Source organism: Thunnus albacares, chromosome 14 (genome assembly GCF_914725855.1).
Source record: "Thunnus albacares chromosome 14, fThuAlb1.1, whole genome shotgun sequence".
In the NCBI taxonomy this organism is placed as follows: Eukaryota; Metazoa; Chordata; class Actinopteri; order Scombriformes; family Scombridae; genus Thunnus; species Thunnus albacares.
In genome coordinates, this window is record NC_058119.1 from 28,241,249 (window position 1) to 28,258,252 (window position 17,004).

Below are 17,004 nucleotides of genomic sequence, written 5' to 3' on the forward strand. Positions count from 1 at the left end.
ATGACCAATTTTGGAAAGTTGCAACCCAGTGGTTTCAAATACTGTTTGACCATCTGACAAACACTTAAGTGGAAGCATACTGACTCTATAATATCTCTAAAAAAAATGAGGAGATGTTCCATTCATTCATTACTGAAATATTCCCACTTGGCGCTGCTATTTAATGGTATCTGACCTTCTCTGCTCTTCTACACCATGGTGAGCTATTCCACACAGATTTCAAGTGTAGACATTAAAATCATCCGGCTCTAGCACACACTAAAAATGGTCTCTGGCTACTTATATCATCATTAAACCCCAATTTGGAGATATAAGTGTCCAAAGCAACTAGAAATCCAGATCTAATAAAGTGAAAATCAGTGGTCTTTTTGCTGATTGCAGAAGGCACATTATCATCATCATCCTTGGTCCTCCGATTCTTCAATGCTAATATTTAGAGCATTATTCAGGTGCAATTCAAGCAGGGGTGAACCAGCTTTAACTGTGTAGAAGGTGACTTGGACCTATTGGCTTGGTCTAGTACGGCAGCTGGTAAACTACCACAAAAAACAACTTTTGCATACATGCTTACTTTAGTTTCTGGGAGAGGGAATTTTGCATAACGCTTCAGGAAAACTTCCTGTGGTTAAATAGATACAGATGCTCCATATCTACAATTAGCTGGCTGTGTGTGTGAATTTGTGTTTGACATGCCAACAGCCTTGACTAGGCCGAGGACACACTGGCTGTAGAGGATTGTAACCTATCCTGTAAAACACTGAGGGCCCTATTTTAACAAACTTAAGCACATGGTCTGAAGCGCATGGTGCAAGTGTATCTAAGTCCTGTCCAAATCCATTTTTGATAGTTTAACGATGGAGAAAATGGTTGCAGCACCAGACGCATGGTTCAAAAGGGTTGTCCTTAGTCTCTTAATTAATCATTGGTTTGTTTTTGGTGTAACATGCAATAAATCAATCATAGTGTCATCTCCCATTCCCTTTAAAAGCCCAGTGCACTTGCACCTTGGCGGATTGCTATTATAATGGCACATTTGCTAAGTAGTAAGAAGGAGTGCCTCTCTGCAGAGGAAACAGATCTGCTTGTGCATGAAGTGAAAGCACACAATTTATTACAAGCACACTGGCCTCTGATGCTCCTGGACCCTCCTGTGGCCACCCCCAGACCATCAATTTAAGATTCTGTTTTATTTTGTTGCAAATTTCTTTATGTTTTTTTTTTTGAAAAGGGTTTTTTTTTTGTTGTTATTCAACTGTGGTTCTTTTTAAAATCATTTTGTTCAGTCAGGGAGTAACAGGTAAAGTCAGTGGGATTTTAACTGCTGAAAGTATGGAAACCTGATCACTGTAATCTCAAAAAAATAATATTTGTTAAATATTGTTCAAAAATTAAATCATTAATTTTAATCATGCAAAAAATCATCGTGCACAGTTGTCAGGATTTGATCAGCTCTCCAAGGTGCTGATCCTGCTGCTGGCTGCAGCTAGAAGCTGTGCAGATTTATTTCCTTCTTTAGTTTAATTGTTTTCTCCTTATTTATTTCTTCATGTGTTCTTCATGTCCTCATGTATTGATGTAGCTGGAAAGTCAATCCGTGTCTGATCTGTTGTTGATATCTGTTTGTTGGGTCTTGACAGACAACCTGAAGAGTCTGTTTAATTACCTTCATGTATTGTCACAATTTGGTCAAATTATTTGACAATTTCATCCATCATTACTGCGATTAGTTAATTCTGATAAATAATATGACTAACCGTTATACGTATCTTTTAAAATATGTTAATGTAGACTACAAAATAATGATCTTTCACACTTTTCTTGTAAAACACTGAGAAACACATTTAAAATGAACTGATTACAGATCACATTACTCTCTGTTTCGCCAAAACCACACAGAATATGTAACACCCTCAATGATTTTCCATCCAGTTATAGTTTTATCTTCTCTTTAAGAGTCTGAACTCTGTCATGAAAGTATTTTAGAAAATTTTGAACATTTCAAATGAAAATATTATAAACCAGCTTTCATCACTTTCAGGAATTCTTGGAAGAATTTCTAGACAGTGCCACAACCTTTATTCTCATTCTTCTCTGTTTATATTTGTTTTACTTCCCTGTTTTTGTTTTTTAAAATACTGTATATTTCCTGTGTTGTCATCACATATTATTATTATTATTATTATTATTATTATCATATTATTTGTTTATGACACAGACAGATACTTGTATTTCTCACATTTCAAATTTGTATAGAAGAGAAGAGAGGGAGAAACTTACTGGTTGGACAGCAGTAAACTGTCACTGTTTGCATGTTTATTTACATGACTGTTTGCATCTCTGTTTTCCTTGTTTTGTATCACTACATTTACAGTTTTTATGTACTAGATTAAACATGGAGTGACACCATTATTGCCTCAACACTGGATGTTGATAAAACAAAAAAGTACACACAAAATATATGAAATTTACCTTTGAAAGCTGCAGATCCCAAGCTGAATGAGTTCCTTACACCAGAGTTTAATGCTTTGTCCTCTGCAATCTGCAGTAATGTGGTGAGAATGAGACACAGGAGGTTCCTCTACTTAGTCTTCTAAAGAAGAGAGAAGTTGTACTTTGTGAATATTGTTTAATTGGCATTCTTGCTATAAAGCATGCAGGAGCATTGAAAAAGGCATGAACATTAGGACAAAGGTTAGTCTCATTCACCTGGTGAATGTAAGTCCAATATTCACTCTCTTTCAGCTCTGTTTTTGCTCTCTACCAACTCCTGAGGGAAATATCTGGATCTTTGGCTGCTAAATGCTCCACTATGTTCACCAGCTAGTCTACAGCTAACTGTGTCTGTTTGCCATTTGGTGCTGAGCAGGTAGTGTACAGTGGATTTCTAGATCTTTTTCACTGTAAACAGCTGCCTGCTGTGGATGAAAATGACGCTATTAGAGTGCTGAGAGTGAACCAAGAGAGTGACAGCTAAACAATGAGCTGAAACATTTTGATCTACAAGAGAAGGGAAAGTAGATCAGCCCTGATATTTAATAATGGAAGCATAACTGACTGTAATTTTGTAGGAACTTAAAAGATTAGAAGTATGTCTAGATAAAGGTTGCCAGTTGGAATGGCAGGTAGAAGAATGCAAAATGCTTTGATTTAGGTTCAGTATTACATGAAATTAGACAATGGATTTATGGTTCAGTTATGTATTTATTTATTTATTTATTTATTTTCTCCCTTCATAGAGTCATGTGTCTGCATTATTACTTATACAAGTCTCTCCCAACCCAAACTGAACAAACCACCATTTTCTGCAAAAGCTTGGTTTCAGCAGTGATTTTTGTCATTGCAATGCACATAAAGTGTGCAGCGTTGATGAAATTCAGTCACAGTTATGCCTAAAAAGTCAGAGGAAACCTTAAAATACAAGATTTCAGTTCCAAATGTATCTGTGGACTAACCAAACAGGTATTTTGGGCTGGGGAGAGCAAAATGACAGATGTGTGCACTGAATGGAGTTGAAATGACTCAATACTTGTTTTTTATTCAATCACATATGATTAAATAAATTACAACTACTATAATTTATCATCTTTTTTGTACACTATACAACTTGTCAAGTAGGAACCTTAAGCAATCGCACATTATCATCTAAATATGCATGTTTTTCTTTATAAAGTGTCACCCTGCAGAAAGCCAAAGTATTTAAAGAGATTCTGGGAAATATGCTTTTGTTGGATCTCTGCTGCTGCAGTGTCAGCTGATTAGTGCAACAGTTGGTAATCAACAAGTTATAGAAGGGGGAAATGTACAGTAGGCCTCACTACTGTAACTTATAGTGAAAAATATGATATAATTTCTGCCCCAAATTATTATCTAAGAAAGTATGAGAACATAATTCAGTAATTTGGAAAAAAAGAAGAACACAAAATGCCTCCATGGTATTACACAACAGTAGAGTTGGGCTATATGATGATATATACCAGAGACAACCAGCAGAGATTTTGATGATCTGTCAGGTTTAATTCACAGAGTTAGTCAAAAGCAAATATTTTTGTCTGGAAACATGTTTTTATTGAATTTCCAGGAAATTTACAATTTCTTATAAAAGTACTGTGATATAAGATTGTATCTATATTTTCAAGCCATAGCATGCCGACGACAAAACCCCCCAAAATATAACTTACATTAGATAAAAAGAAGTAAATCATATGTTGTTTAACTTGTGTGCATAAAAATACCCCCCACACACAATAATAGACATACATAGTTATAAGTAGGAAAAAAGTTTTTAAAAAGTAACAAATTCAATCAATCAATCAATCAATCTTTATTTATATAGCGCCATATCACAACAGAAGTCATCTCAAGGCACTTTTCACATAGAGCAGGTCAAGACCGTACTCTTTAATTTACAGAGACCCAACAGTTCCCCCATGAGCAAGCACTTGGCGACAGCGGTAAGGAAAAACTCCCCTTTAACGGGTAGAAACCTCAAGCAGACCCCAGCTCTTGGTGGGCGGCCATCTGCTTTGACCGGTTGGGTTGAGAGAGAGAAAGAGAGAGGGAAAGGGGGAGGGGAGACAGAAGAAAAACAATGACAACAACAAACAACAACAAACACAAGCATCAACAGACAGGGAAGGATGCCATCAGGACTGTGAAGGACCGCGAAGGTTCGGCCCGGGAGTCAGGTTTTTCTGTGAGATGAGAAAGCACAAAGAACTCCGGGGAAGAAGCAAAGTTAGTGACATGCATTGATGTTACATGAATGCATACAGATGGAGAGGAGGAGGAGGAGAGAGGAGCTCAGTGCATCATGGGAAGTCCCCCAGTAGTCTAGGCCTATAGCAGCATAACTAAGGGCTGATCCAAGGCGAGCCTGGTCGGCCCTAACTATAAGCTTTATCAAAAAGGAAAGTTTTAAGCCTACTCTTAAACATAGAGAGGGTGTCTGCACCCCGGACTGAATCCGGTAGATGGTTCCATAGAAGAGGAGCCTGATAGCTGAAGGCTCTGCCTCCCATTCTACTTTTAAAGACTGTAGGGACCACCAGTAAGCCTGCATACTGGGAGCGCAGTGTTCTAGTGGGATAATACGGTATTATGAGCTCTTCAAGATATGATGGTGCCTGACCATTAAGGGCTTTGTAAGTTAGGAGAAGGATTTTAAATTCTATTCTAGATTTTACAGGAAGCCAATGTAGTGAAGCTAAAATGGGAGAAATGTGATCTCTTTTTCTAGTTTTAGTCAATACACGTGCAGCTGCATTCTGGACCAGCTGGAGAGTCTTTAGAGACTTGTTAGGGCAGCCTGATAATAAGGAATTGCAATAATCCAGCCTAGAAGTAACAAATGCGTGAACTAGTTTTTCTGCATCTTTTAGGGACAGGATGTGCCTGATTTTTGAGATATTACGTAAGTGAAAAAAGGCAGTCCTTGAAATTTGATTTATGTGGGAGTTAAAGGACATATCCTGATCAAAGATAACTCCCAGATTCCTTACGGTGGTGCTGGAGGCCAGGGTAATGCCATCCAGAGCAGCTTTATCATTAGATAATGAGTTTCTAAGGTGTTTAGGGCCAAGCACAATAACTTCAGTTTTATCTGAATTTAGTAGTAGAAAATTGCAGGTCATCCAGGTCTTTATGTCGTTGTAAATTATAATGTGTGTGAGAGGCCAAAGAAAAAAAAAGTCTATAGACTTGATATGATGATCTCCCTGTAGAAATAAGACGGAGTGGCAGCTATAATAACAGGGTGATCATGGTATTGAACAGCTCAGTTGATCAACAAGTAATATCTGGTTTTGCTTCTTTGATTAAAGGGGACATAACATGCACATTTCCAGGTCTATAGTTTTATTCTGGGGCTCTACTGGTATATTTTTCATGACTTCCAGTTCAAAAAACTCCTTATTTATCTTGTACTGCCCCTTTATGCAGCCCCTCAGTTCAGCCTCTGTCTGAAACAGGCTGTTTTAGCTCCTGTCTCTTTAAGGCCCCCTCCCGATGAGCCCACTCTGTTCTGATTGGCCAGCTCCAGGAAGCTGCCCCTTGGCAGACTTAAATTATGAATATAAATGACAGAAAATCACAAAAAGCATGCTATGTCCCCTTCAAAGGATAATAATGATAGACATCAACTTCCAGCTAAAAATCAAATAAAAACATGTTTAATGTACATTTGTTGAAGTCATCCCCATGAATCAGAAAAAGTTAACCTGCATGGACAAACATTTCCCACTAACCACTTCTCTCACAACATAATCAAAACAATGATTTCTTTTCATCTACTTGTGATGGTCACACCACTGGCTGACAACAAACAGTCTTATTAGTTTTGTTGTCTTTTCCTTTTTCTCTCTCCCTCTTTCTCTGCCTGCATGGAGCTGACTGTGTACATGTTGTTGTCTTTCATGCTGATGATCTGCTGTTATCATCACTGTCCATTCTGCAACAACACAGAGAGGCCAAAAGCTTGTCTATGGCCCCTTTCCTCATGAAAACATACAGGATCAAGTCTGCAAGAGGACTCAACTTAAGAAGCATGAAAGTCAGGTCGCTGAAGGTATAATTATCTCTGGCTTCTCCTACCAGAAACCAGATGATGCTGGGTAGAAACAGCAGCGTGTAGATGAGCAGCACCAGGACCAACATCCCCACAATTCGTCGTTTTTCATCAGAGGAGACCGAGATGGCAGAAGACAGCGATTTGAGGGTCCCACCCAGGAAGAATATGAACAGTGGTAAAGGAACAAGGAGAAAGACAGCGAAAATGGTTTTTAAGACCTTAATTTCAACCTGGAAATAGAAAGGAAGGACAAAAACAAGAGGAAGGGTCCAGACCACGACACAGACTGCAAGAGAGATCTTGATGGTTCTTCTGAAGCGGTACCACAGTGGCCATGCGATGAGCAAATACCTGAAACACAAGATACACAGTCTATCATCACATACAGAATATTCCTGACTTTGAGGAGCTTCAGATTTATATGGTAATATAATGGTCATACACATGGAAGTAGCTAAAAACATACAAGATAGACAAATAGCTACCTTTCCAGGGCGACACAGACCATGAAGCCAACACTGCTCACCCCACCAAAGCAGTAAATATAAAAGAAGATTTTATAGATCTTCCAGTCCACAGGATTTGCCACTAAGAAGATCATGTAGCAGAGCTGAATGATGTCAGAGATGAGGAGGTTGATGATGTAGATTGGAGCAACATTGTTATTTTGCACCTGCAAGAAAACAATGGTAGAAATAAACAAAGCAGCTGGAAACATTTTTTTTCAATTTTTTGGTGTTTTCATTTAGGATCTCTGAACAAAATGTGCAAAAATACAAGTGGATTGAATTCTGCGTAGTGACAAATATGTCATTTTGCTCTGCACAGCAATTGCAGTCAGAAACATTCATGCATTGGTCAATGTGTCATCAAATATGACACACTGGCCAATCAATGTTACAAGACTCAACAACCTCAAGAGTCTACAGCTATGCTAACTGCTCTGTGAGGCTGTACTTAGGCACAGGGGTCCATTGAGCTAAATGCTAATATGCTCACAATGACAATGACCATCTTAGTTTAGCGTGTTAGCATGCTAAAGACAGAGTGATAGATATTGATTGTCCTCATGAGGAAATTTGGTTAAACTGTGCATTATATGTGCCTCTAAAACATAGACATATAGATGCATACATACACATACATACAACGATTTCAAGCAGAGGGAAATACTTATATATATATCGTAATCTGATGATTAGTCTGCAATGGAATTTAAAACCGCTTTTTTGTCCTTTATATGCAACCAGATGGGAGTGGAGTGAAAAATTCTGATAAACCTGATAACAATTTCTTCTCTACAAGTTAATGATGCTGTTAACTTCACCTTAAGAGAAGCTGGAATGAAGCTACACATGTTAACTGCATGTGTTTAAGGTCCAAGTAGCTTAAAATTATAGGACATTACAAGACTTCCTTCCAGCCCCCAAGCAGGATTGTGACAGCCCTCTCTCTTTTTCTCTCTTTCTCTCTTGCTTTCTTTCTCTTTCTCTCTTTATTTATCTGCCTCTAGTTCTCTCCAGTTACACTCTTGTTATTTTCTTCCAGGAGTGGTAGGCTAAGAGGTCTGTCATAGCTGATCAGTTGCACCTGAGGAGGGAGTGGCCCAAAGGATATAAAAGGACTGCTGGCCCAGGAGTCTCTCTCTTTCTTTTCAGCTGAACAGCAGCACCCCGTTCACATGGCTTTCACTTTAGATTAGTTTGTGTTGAACTTCTCTTTCTTTACTTTTACAGCCAACATTTCATGCATCCACACACCCACTTTACACCACTGATGCCTAACATTCCCATATTTAAGTATGAATTGTTATGTTTAGTTAAATAAATATCGTTTTGCACCGTTCATCAGTGTGTGGACTCTCTCCTTTGTTACAAGCCCTGAGCCAGGTTTGTAACAGGATGAAGATTCTTTACAGACAGACTGTATGACAGACACATGACCTAAAATTAATAAATCTTAGTCATAAAGTACTCACCTGGGAATAAAGAGAATAGATGGCCGCTAGAGTCAAAGGGAGGCCGAAACTAATGATTACGCATGTCATCACATACGGAATATTTGGTTCAATATTATAAGGGATGTCATCGGAGGTGGAATTATAGTTGAATGTGACATTGCTGTAATTATTGCTTTCCATCTGTAAGGTGTTGTTGATGTAGAAATCTTCTTCTTCTTCAGAGTGAAACCTGTTGTATGAGAGATCAGGTTATGGAAGTTTTTTAATATCTACATAACATTGTTAAGTGACATCACTAAAGTCTTGAGGTGCAAGTCCACACAAATACAGTGTATATTATAGCCATAAAAATGGTGTCTTTATTACATTTTCTCCTAATAATATTTCTTCAGGGCTGCAACTAAAAATTATTTTCATCACTGATTAAGCTGCCGATCATCCCGATTTCCTGATTAAATGATTAACCTTTGTGTTTATAAATTGTAGTGTTTTATACACTGTAAAAAAAATGACACTCACAATATCTTTGAGCCTGCGAGGATGTCTTCAGTTTGCTATTTTTTTCTGACCAACAATCCAAATCCTAAAGATTTTTTAATGTACTGTTGCATATGACAAAGAAAAGGAGCAAATCATAATGTTTAAAAAGCTGAAACCAGAGAATATTTGGCCTTTTTGCTTGAAGAATGATTGAAACAATAATTTGAAAAAATGAGCAATAAAGTAGCAATGAGAATAATCGACTAATCATTGAAGTTCTATATTTCATCAAAAAATAACTTGTCAGATAATACAAGTCCTTGTCAAAGTTTTTATATCTGTTCTAAACAACCACACTCAACCTTTGGTGAAAAGCTGGAGGGGCTAGCCGAGATTATCTTGGGGATAATGGGGCACACTTTCAAACAATCTCTCCTTGAAAGAATTTATGCTGTTTTACATACTTTCTCACTTCTGCATCACTGGCCAGTAGCATTAAGTTGGCATGACCAATTTTGGAAAGTTGCAACCCAGTGGTTTCAAATACTGTTTGACCATCTGACAAACACTTAAGTGGAAGCATACTGACTCTATGAGATCTCTACAAAAATGAGGAGATGTTCCATTCATTCATTACTGAAATATTCCCACTTGGCGCTGCTATTTAATGGTATCTGACCTTCTCTGCTCTTCTACACCATGGTGAGCTATTCCACACAGATTTCAAGTGTAGACATTAAAATCATTCGGCTCTAGCACACACTAAAAATGGTCTCTGGCTACTTATATCATCATTAAACCCCAATTTGGAGATATAAGTGTCCAAAGCAACTAGAAATCCAGATCTAATAAAGTGAAAATCAGTGGTCTTTTTGCTGATTGCAGAAGGCACATTATCATCATCATCCTTGGTCCTCCGATTCTTCAATGCTAATATTTAGAGCATTATTCAGGTGCAATTCAAGCAGGGGTGAACCAGCTTTAACTGTGTAGAAGGTGACTTGGACCTATTGGCTTGGTCTAGTACGGCAGCTGGTAAACTACCACAAAAAACAACTTTTGCATACATGCTTACTTTAATTTCTGGGAGAGGGAATTTTGCATAACACTTCAGGAAAACTTCCTGTGGTTAAATAGATACAGATGCTCCAGTATCTACACTTAGCTGGCTGTGTGTGTGAATTTGTGTTTGACATGCCAACAGCCTTGACTAGGCCGAGGACACGCTGGCTGTAGAGGACTGTAACCTATCCTGTAAAACACTGAGGGCCCTATTTTAACAAACTTAAGCACATGGTCTGAAGCGCATGGTGCAAGTGTATCTAAGTCCTGTCCAAATCCATTTTTGATAGTTTAATGGTGGAGAAAATGGTTGCAGCACCAGACGCATGGTTCAAAACGGTTGTCCTTAGTCTCTTAATTAATCATTGGTTTGTTTTTGGTGTAACATGCAATAAATCAATCATAGTGTCATCTCCCATTCCCTTTAAAAGACCAGTGCACTTTCACCTTGGCAGATTGCTATTATAATGGCACATTTGCTAAGTAGTAAGAAGGAGTGCCTCTCTGCAGAGGAAACAGATCTGCTTGTGCATGAAGTGAAAGCACACAATCTATTACAAGCACACTGGCCTCTGATGCTCCTGGACCCTCCTGTGGCCACCACTGAGGTCATTACTACAGAATTTCATACAGTTATTTCAGTAATTTAAGGTACAGAGACATTGGTCTAGGATGGTTTGTCTTCTGCACTTGACATCCCACCAGTTGAATAACTCTGTGCTCTCTGATTTTGGACAAGGAGGTTTGCATGTCTGACCAAACCATTTTATGAATCATCTGCATCTGCACTCTGACTAACTTTTGGAGTAAGCATGAAAATAAATTAGAGGAAACAACTGCAGGCTGGTACATTCACCATGTGTAACAACACTAACATACTGGTCATCCCTGTAGCGTACTGGTTAAGACTCATACCACAAAATTGTAACATTTGTTTCCAGTTTGATTCCAGCAGATCTTAGTTGCATGTCATCCCCATCTCTCTCTCTCTCTCTCCTCATTTCCTGTCTGATTCTACTGTCTCCTCTCAAAAAAGGATAAAATGTACTAAACATCAAAAAATAAACAACAAACAACTATGTATGCAAAGCTGAGTTTTATAATATTTTCATTTGAAATGTTCAAAATTTTCTAAGTTACTTTAATGACAAAATTCAAACTCTCAAAAAGAAGATGAAACCACAACCACATCAAAATTACACTTAGGAGAAAAAAATGCAAATGAAATAAAACACAGTTGGTTTAACCACAGTATTCTGTACACCTACAGTCTAAAGCTGTCTGCTTGTCACAGTTTGTATACTCATTATCATGACTGTTTGCAGTTCTAATGTCATTTTTACACTCCCTTCCTACTTAAGTGAAAAATAATGTCACAAAATTTACCTTGAAAGTTGCAAGACCACACCTGGATGAGTTCCCTACACCAAGTTTGATGTTTTGTCCTCTGCATCCAAACAGTCTACAGTAAATATGGTGAGTGATAACATGCAGTAGGTTCCTGATACTACGGAAGAGAGGAAACAGTAGACAGACATGAATATGTAAAGTACATTAGTACAACTAGCTGGAACGTGGTTCCATTTACAACTTTGGGGAGGCGAAAACGGGACGATGGCACTAGTGATGTAACCGACCTGCACTGATATTTGACATGTTTTTTTCTCTTCCCAAAAACAAATAGTTTTAAAATATTTGTATGAAACAAATATTCGTAAAAAAAAAAAAAACAAACAAAAAAAACACCATTTGTGCTTTGCTGAATAAGGTATTTGTATTCAGGCACACCCTTAGTAACTTTGCTAAATTTTGTGTACCGTATTGTAAAGTGTTGGTTGGAAGAAACAACTGCAGGCTGACACATCTCCATTTCTAACAACATTAACACATAACTTCTTCAATATAAATGTTACGACCAAACTTAACAGTTTGTGCTTCTCATCTATTAGCATTACATTTGAGTCACAGCCTGGTAAAAATAAACAAAGAGAATAAGGCAGAAAACAACTGACATCAACAGGAATATTCTTTCTACCAATAATATACTCCCAAGCATATACAGTATATCAGTCCAGTTTAAGATTATCTTGTAGTTTGTTAAGTTTTAAGTGGCATTAAATGTGTTTGGTAATTAACTAATTGTAACTTTTGTCATATTCAAATTGATGAACTCCCGACATTGAGTGTGATCTTCACTTCATCTGCACCTCAACATTGATGTTTCAGCACTAACTCGTGCAACCACTGTCTCATTTCATGTTTCATGCTACCATCTAGTGGCCAAACATAAAACCATCTGTGTAATCTCCTACATATGGAATAACTGTCAAGCTGCCAAGCCACATTGCTGATGGTGCAGTGCTGCACTGGCTTCATCCACTCATCTCCAAACTAACAACAATAACAGGTTTGACTCCTGATTCATTAAAAGGGTTTTGTATGGTGGCCCCTGAGGACAAAGCACATACAAGAGTGAATGCACAAACATTAATAAAAAAGCATTTTCCAAATCAAGAAATGCCACAAATACCAAAATACATATAAAAAAGGAAAAACACATGAAACAAGAAAAATGCTACAAAGCTAATCACTACACCTGAAGTGCTCCAGGCTGCTAGGAGGATTTGGAGCATGTTCTTCTTAATGTTTGTGCTTTCACTCTTATATATGCTTTGTCCTTAGGGGCTACCGTAGTTTTGGACTACAGAACCAGGAAGAGAGTTCAAACAATTTTCCAGTTTGTGTTATTTTTTTTCTCACCCCCATTCTGCAAAGAGTGCTTCTGATTGGCTCTGACCCTGATATTCTAACCATCTCACTCCTCTTCTGTCTATGACCACTTTAGAGCACACAGTTATGCTCCGTGCGCACTCTAGATTTTACAGTTTATGTCTATGACTGCTTCAAAGGGCATGTTTTCACTCCATGCAGGCTCTACATTGGATGGTTAAAGTCTCTAACCGCTTTAGAGTGCATAGTTCTGCTCCCTGAGTGCTCTAGATCAGACAGTTCACGTCTCTGACAGATACATTTCATACTGGTTTATTATCCATGTGGATGCCCAGGTACTTGAAAGAGTCCAACTTTTGTGTTGAGGGTGAGATGATGTTCATCACACCACTGTAAAAAAGTTCTGTATTTTAGACTTATACATCTGGTCCTGGACATCAGAGTTACTTAGCATAAGGGAGTCAAAGTCTAGGGAAACACAACAAGGGAACTTTATATTAAAATTAAGATATCCCCTCAATTTGATTAATTTGGATGGCTGGCACCTCTCTGTCAGTTCAGATAAACATTTGAATCCATTTTTGCACAAAACATGCAGAAATCAATGACTGTGGATTTTGTCCCCCATTACTTACATTGAAAGCACATTAGGAAGGGATCTTCTAATGGTCAGTGTGAACAGGAGGAATGATTCCAGCGAGCTATTTCAATGTTCATTTGAGCAACTGACTGTTGTTTTAAGACTTGAAAAAATGTGAAACATATACTTTAAGTAATATATGGGGTTATTAAATGTTACATGCTGAACTAAAATCAACAAACAATAGTCTGGCATAGGCCCTGGGATTCTCCAGGTGTTTAGTGACTATGTGCACTATATACTAGTGATTACATCATCAGTTCCTCTGTGGTGTCTGTATGCAAATTGGTATGGGTCTAACTGTGGGCCTTCCTCAGACAGCAGGTTGCTCCCCATAATAATGCATAGACAACAACTATTTCTTGTCATATCAAAGTTAAATTCTTTTTTTCCCCCTTTTAATATTTAGCTCAACACTGATGTTAGCAGACAGGAATATCACATTCTCCATCATCTGTTGCTTCCCCCAAGGAACGGTCCCCTAGAGACTGGTCTGGTGCAGACTCTGACAAGTAACTACAGCTGCATAATAAATGAAATGGAGAAAAAGGTACAATATTTTCCTTTAAAATGTAGTGAATTATAAGTACACAGTAGCATTAAAATGGAAAATCTAAAGTGAAGTACAAGTGCATTAAAACTGTACTTAAGAACGCTACAGTACTAAGTTACATTCTGCCACTGAATACCACTAATATCAAAAAACATAACAGATAGAGAACATTTAATACAAAAATAGTGAACTCGTATAATAATTATCTATTTCAATTATCTCTCTTAACTGCTGCACAGTGATTTACTCATTGACCATGTGGTGATCGTGATTACATTTAAGTTCAGTTCACATCACAGTCTAAAGGACACCAGATATGACATATGACCTTAAAATTTCTTCTCTTCTTGAGGTAAACACTGAACCTCCAACTACTCCTTTTAATGTTATATTATACTGGAAGCTTGTAAGTGTTTAACTGGATGTAAAAGTATCATGGAAACAGGTGACCAGGGTCGAAGCGGCGTGACATCCAACATGAGTGAGTTTCATCCTGGATACCAGACTCCTCTGTGCTGTATAAATACTGACCAGGACAGTCAGCCTCAGCACACCGGCGACAGACTCCAGAAAGGTAAGTCAACTCACAGACAACAACAGGGACATTTATTTATTCATCCAAAAATTTTAATGTATGAAAGTAAATAATAGTAACTGTATTATTTAACTGTACTTTTTAAATTCCAATATCATAGATAGAAGCCAATGAATATAAATGGTGGAACAGCAGGTGACATATTGCCTGGTTGTGTGTATTTCCTCTTTACAACAAGCCATAAAGAGTTCAGATGTCTGAACTCCTCACCTGGTTCCTAAAGTTGAGAAGTAAACATATCTTAGATGCTTGTAACCTTGAATCTAGAAACATAGATTACAGTTGTGCTTTTGTTATGGGTTTGTATTTTCTACCTTTTCATATATAGAGCTATTTTACTTATTTTGTGATCATTGTATTTTGGCTTATTTGGTTTTATTGTTGTTTTGTTGAGCAATGTGATTTTAAATTGTAGTTTGTTTTGTTGTTGCTACTGTTGTATGGAACCCAGGAAGACTAGCAGCCACTTTGTGACAGCTCCACTCCATTTTTTCCCTTCCCCTCATAGGTCATCCCCACTACTGAATTATAAATATAAGACCTATAATTATTGTGAAATAAATGATAACAACACCAAACTTCATACAAAGTTTGTATATAATGTACTGTATGTATATAGGGCTTTCTGCTGTATCCTACAAAAATGAGCTGCATTCAACCCCCACACCAGTGGCGGCTGGTGACTCAAAAAATTGGGGAGGACAGGAGGAAAACCAACATACCGCATCAAACTATATCATTGTCCCCCATCTGATGAAATCGGAGGGGTGGGGGGCAATTTTTTATGCCAATCAAACAATTTGCTTTTAAAAATAAAAACCCCTGAGTGGTGTAAAGGCTGCTTCTTTAAAGACATTTAGCATATACATATTGTTTCTAAACAAAGAAGAGCTCATTTTAGCCATGGAGTGGTTCAGATGTGTAATTTTACCAACAAAGTGAAATTCAAATTCATAGTATTGTTCTATTGTGACAACAGATTTATCCTCTCATCAAAAACAGACAAGATATGACATGATTTACACGTGTTTCCTATGTATTTTCTTAATATACAGAAATATATAAAGTACCACAAAGCTTATAATGTGAGGAACAGATCAGTGCTGAATACTAGAAAAACTGAACACTAAAAACATTCAAGGATCTAAAAGTGTGGGTTCACATCAGAAAGTATTAATGCATGTATCAAATACATGACTTACACACTCCCATCTATGTGCATGACATACAAAACATAGTCTACAAAGCTGACATGTTAACACTAGGGGTGCAACGGATCACAAAACTCACGTTTCGGATTGTATCACGGATTTGAGTTACGGATCGGATCATTTTTAGGATCAGCAAAAAAAAAAGGGGGAGACAAATAAAACTTGGTTTTCTATTTATTCTGTAACACACTTACAGCATGAAACACCAATGAACTTTTGCCCATGGTCTTAAATGAAAACATTCAAGACAAACAACATTTAAGATGTCCAATGTTTAAATAAAATAAAATAAAATAAAATAAAATAAAATAAAATAAAATAAAATAAAATAAAATAAAATAAAATAAAATAAAATAAAATAAAATATATGAAATATTCAATGCTCAATTATTGCAATAGGAGGCATGATACCTTCCTCTTTTAAACATGGTAGTGTATGAAACAGCCTGTGTCCACATCATCAAAACTTGATGATAACTTTGATGAAAAAATGACTTGATGAAAAGCTTTGTGGTACTTTATATATTTCTGTATACTAAGAAAATACATAGGAAACACGTGTAATTCATGTCATATCTTGTCTGTTTTTCATGGGAACATAAATCTGTTGCCACAATAGAACAATGCTATATATTTGAATTTCACTTTGTTGGTAAAATCATACATCTGAACCACTCCATGGCTAAAATGAGCTCTTCTTTGTTTAGAAACAATATGTAGCCTATATGCTAAATGTCTTTAAAGAAGCAGCCTTTACACCACTCAGGGGTTTTTGTTTTTAAAAGCAAATTGTCTTATTGGCATATAAAATTGCCCCCCACCCCTCCGATTTCATCAGGTGGGGGACAATGATATAGTTTGATGCGGTTTGTTGTAAGATTCCATGTTGGTTTTCCTCCCGTCCTCCTCAATTTTTTGAGTCACCAGCCCTAACTGTGGGCCTTCCTCAGACTGCAGGTTGCTCACCATAATTATTTCCATAAATTTTATCACCTCGCAGGTCAAAGCAACAGGTTTGATGCATAATAGCATCACAATAGCATATTTCTTTGTTTTTTTTAATATTCACCTCAACACTGATGTTAGCAGACAGGAATATAACTCAGCACTGAGGGAATGCTGAGTTATGCTGGTTGAAGAAAACAAACATAATGAGATGGCATATTGTTCACAAATCTAAATTAATTCAGTAATAACTTTTAAATAAT

General features: G+C 37.3%; 1 protein-coding gene across 2 annotated transcripts; it reads right to left on the reverse strand.

Annotated features, from left to right (window-relative positions):
* Positions 1-6,021: 6,021 nt before the first annotated feature.
* Positions 6,022-8,834, reverse strand: LOC122997230 (ovarian cancer G-protein coupled receptor 1-like). 2 transcript variants are annotated; one of them, XM_044373261.1, is made up of 3 exons: positions 8,544-8,834; positions 7,051-7,238; positions 6,022-6,916 (listed from the first exon to the last, which is right to left on the reverse strand). In XM_044373261.1, the coding sequence occupies exons 1-3, from the start codon at positions 8,703-8,705 to the stop codon at positions 6,409-6,411; spliced, it is 858 nt and encodes a 285-aa protein (XP_044229196.1). In that variant the 5' UTR covers positions 8,706-8,834; the 3' UTR covers positions 6,022-6,408. The 2 variants fall into 2 exon arrangements, with proteins under 2 accessions (XP_044229196.1, XP_044229198.1); XM_044373263.1 differs by lacking the exon at positions 8,544-8,834 and adding an exon at positions 7,893-8,530.
* Positions 8,835-17,004: the final 8,170 nt, after the last annotated feature.

Excerpts from the sequence above, each read along its gene's own strand:
- LOC122997230 (XM_044373261.1), bottom strand. The coding sequence starts at position 8,705 with ATGGAAAGCAATAATTACAGCAATGTCACATTCAACTATAATTCCACC. Across the intron at positions 7,239-8,543 it reads TCTATTCTCTTTATTCCCAG|GTGCAAAATAACAATGTTGC; the intron begins GTGAGTACTTTA and ends GTTTTCTTGCAG. Across the intron at positions 6,917-7,050 it reads GTCTGTGTCGCCCTGGAAAG|GTATTTGCTCATCGCATGGC; the intron begins GTAGCTATTTGT and ends CTTGTGTTTCAG.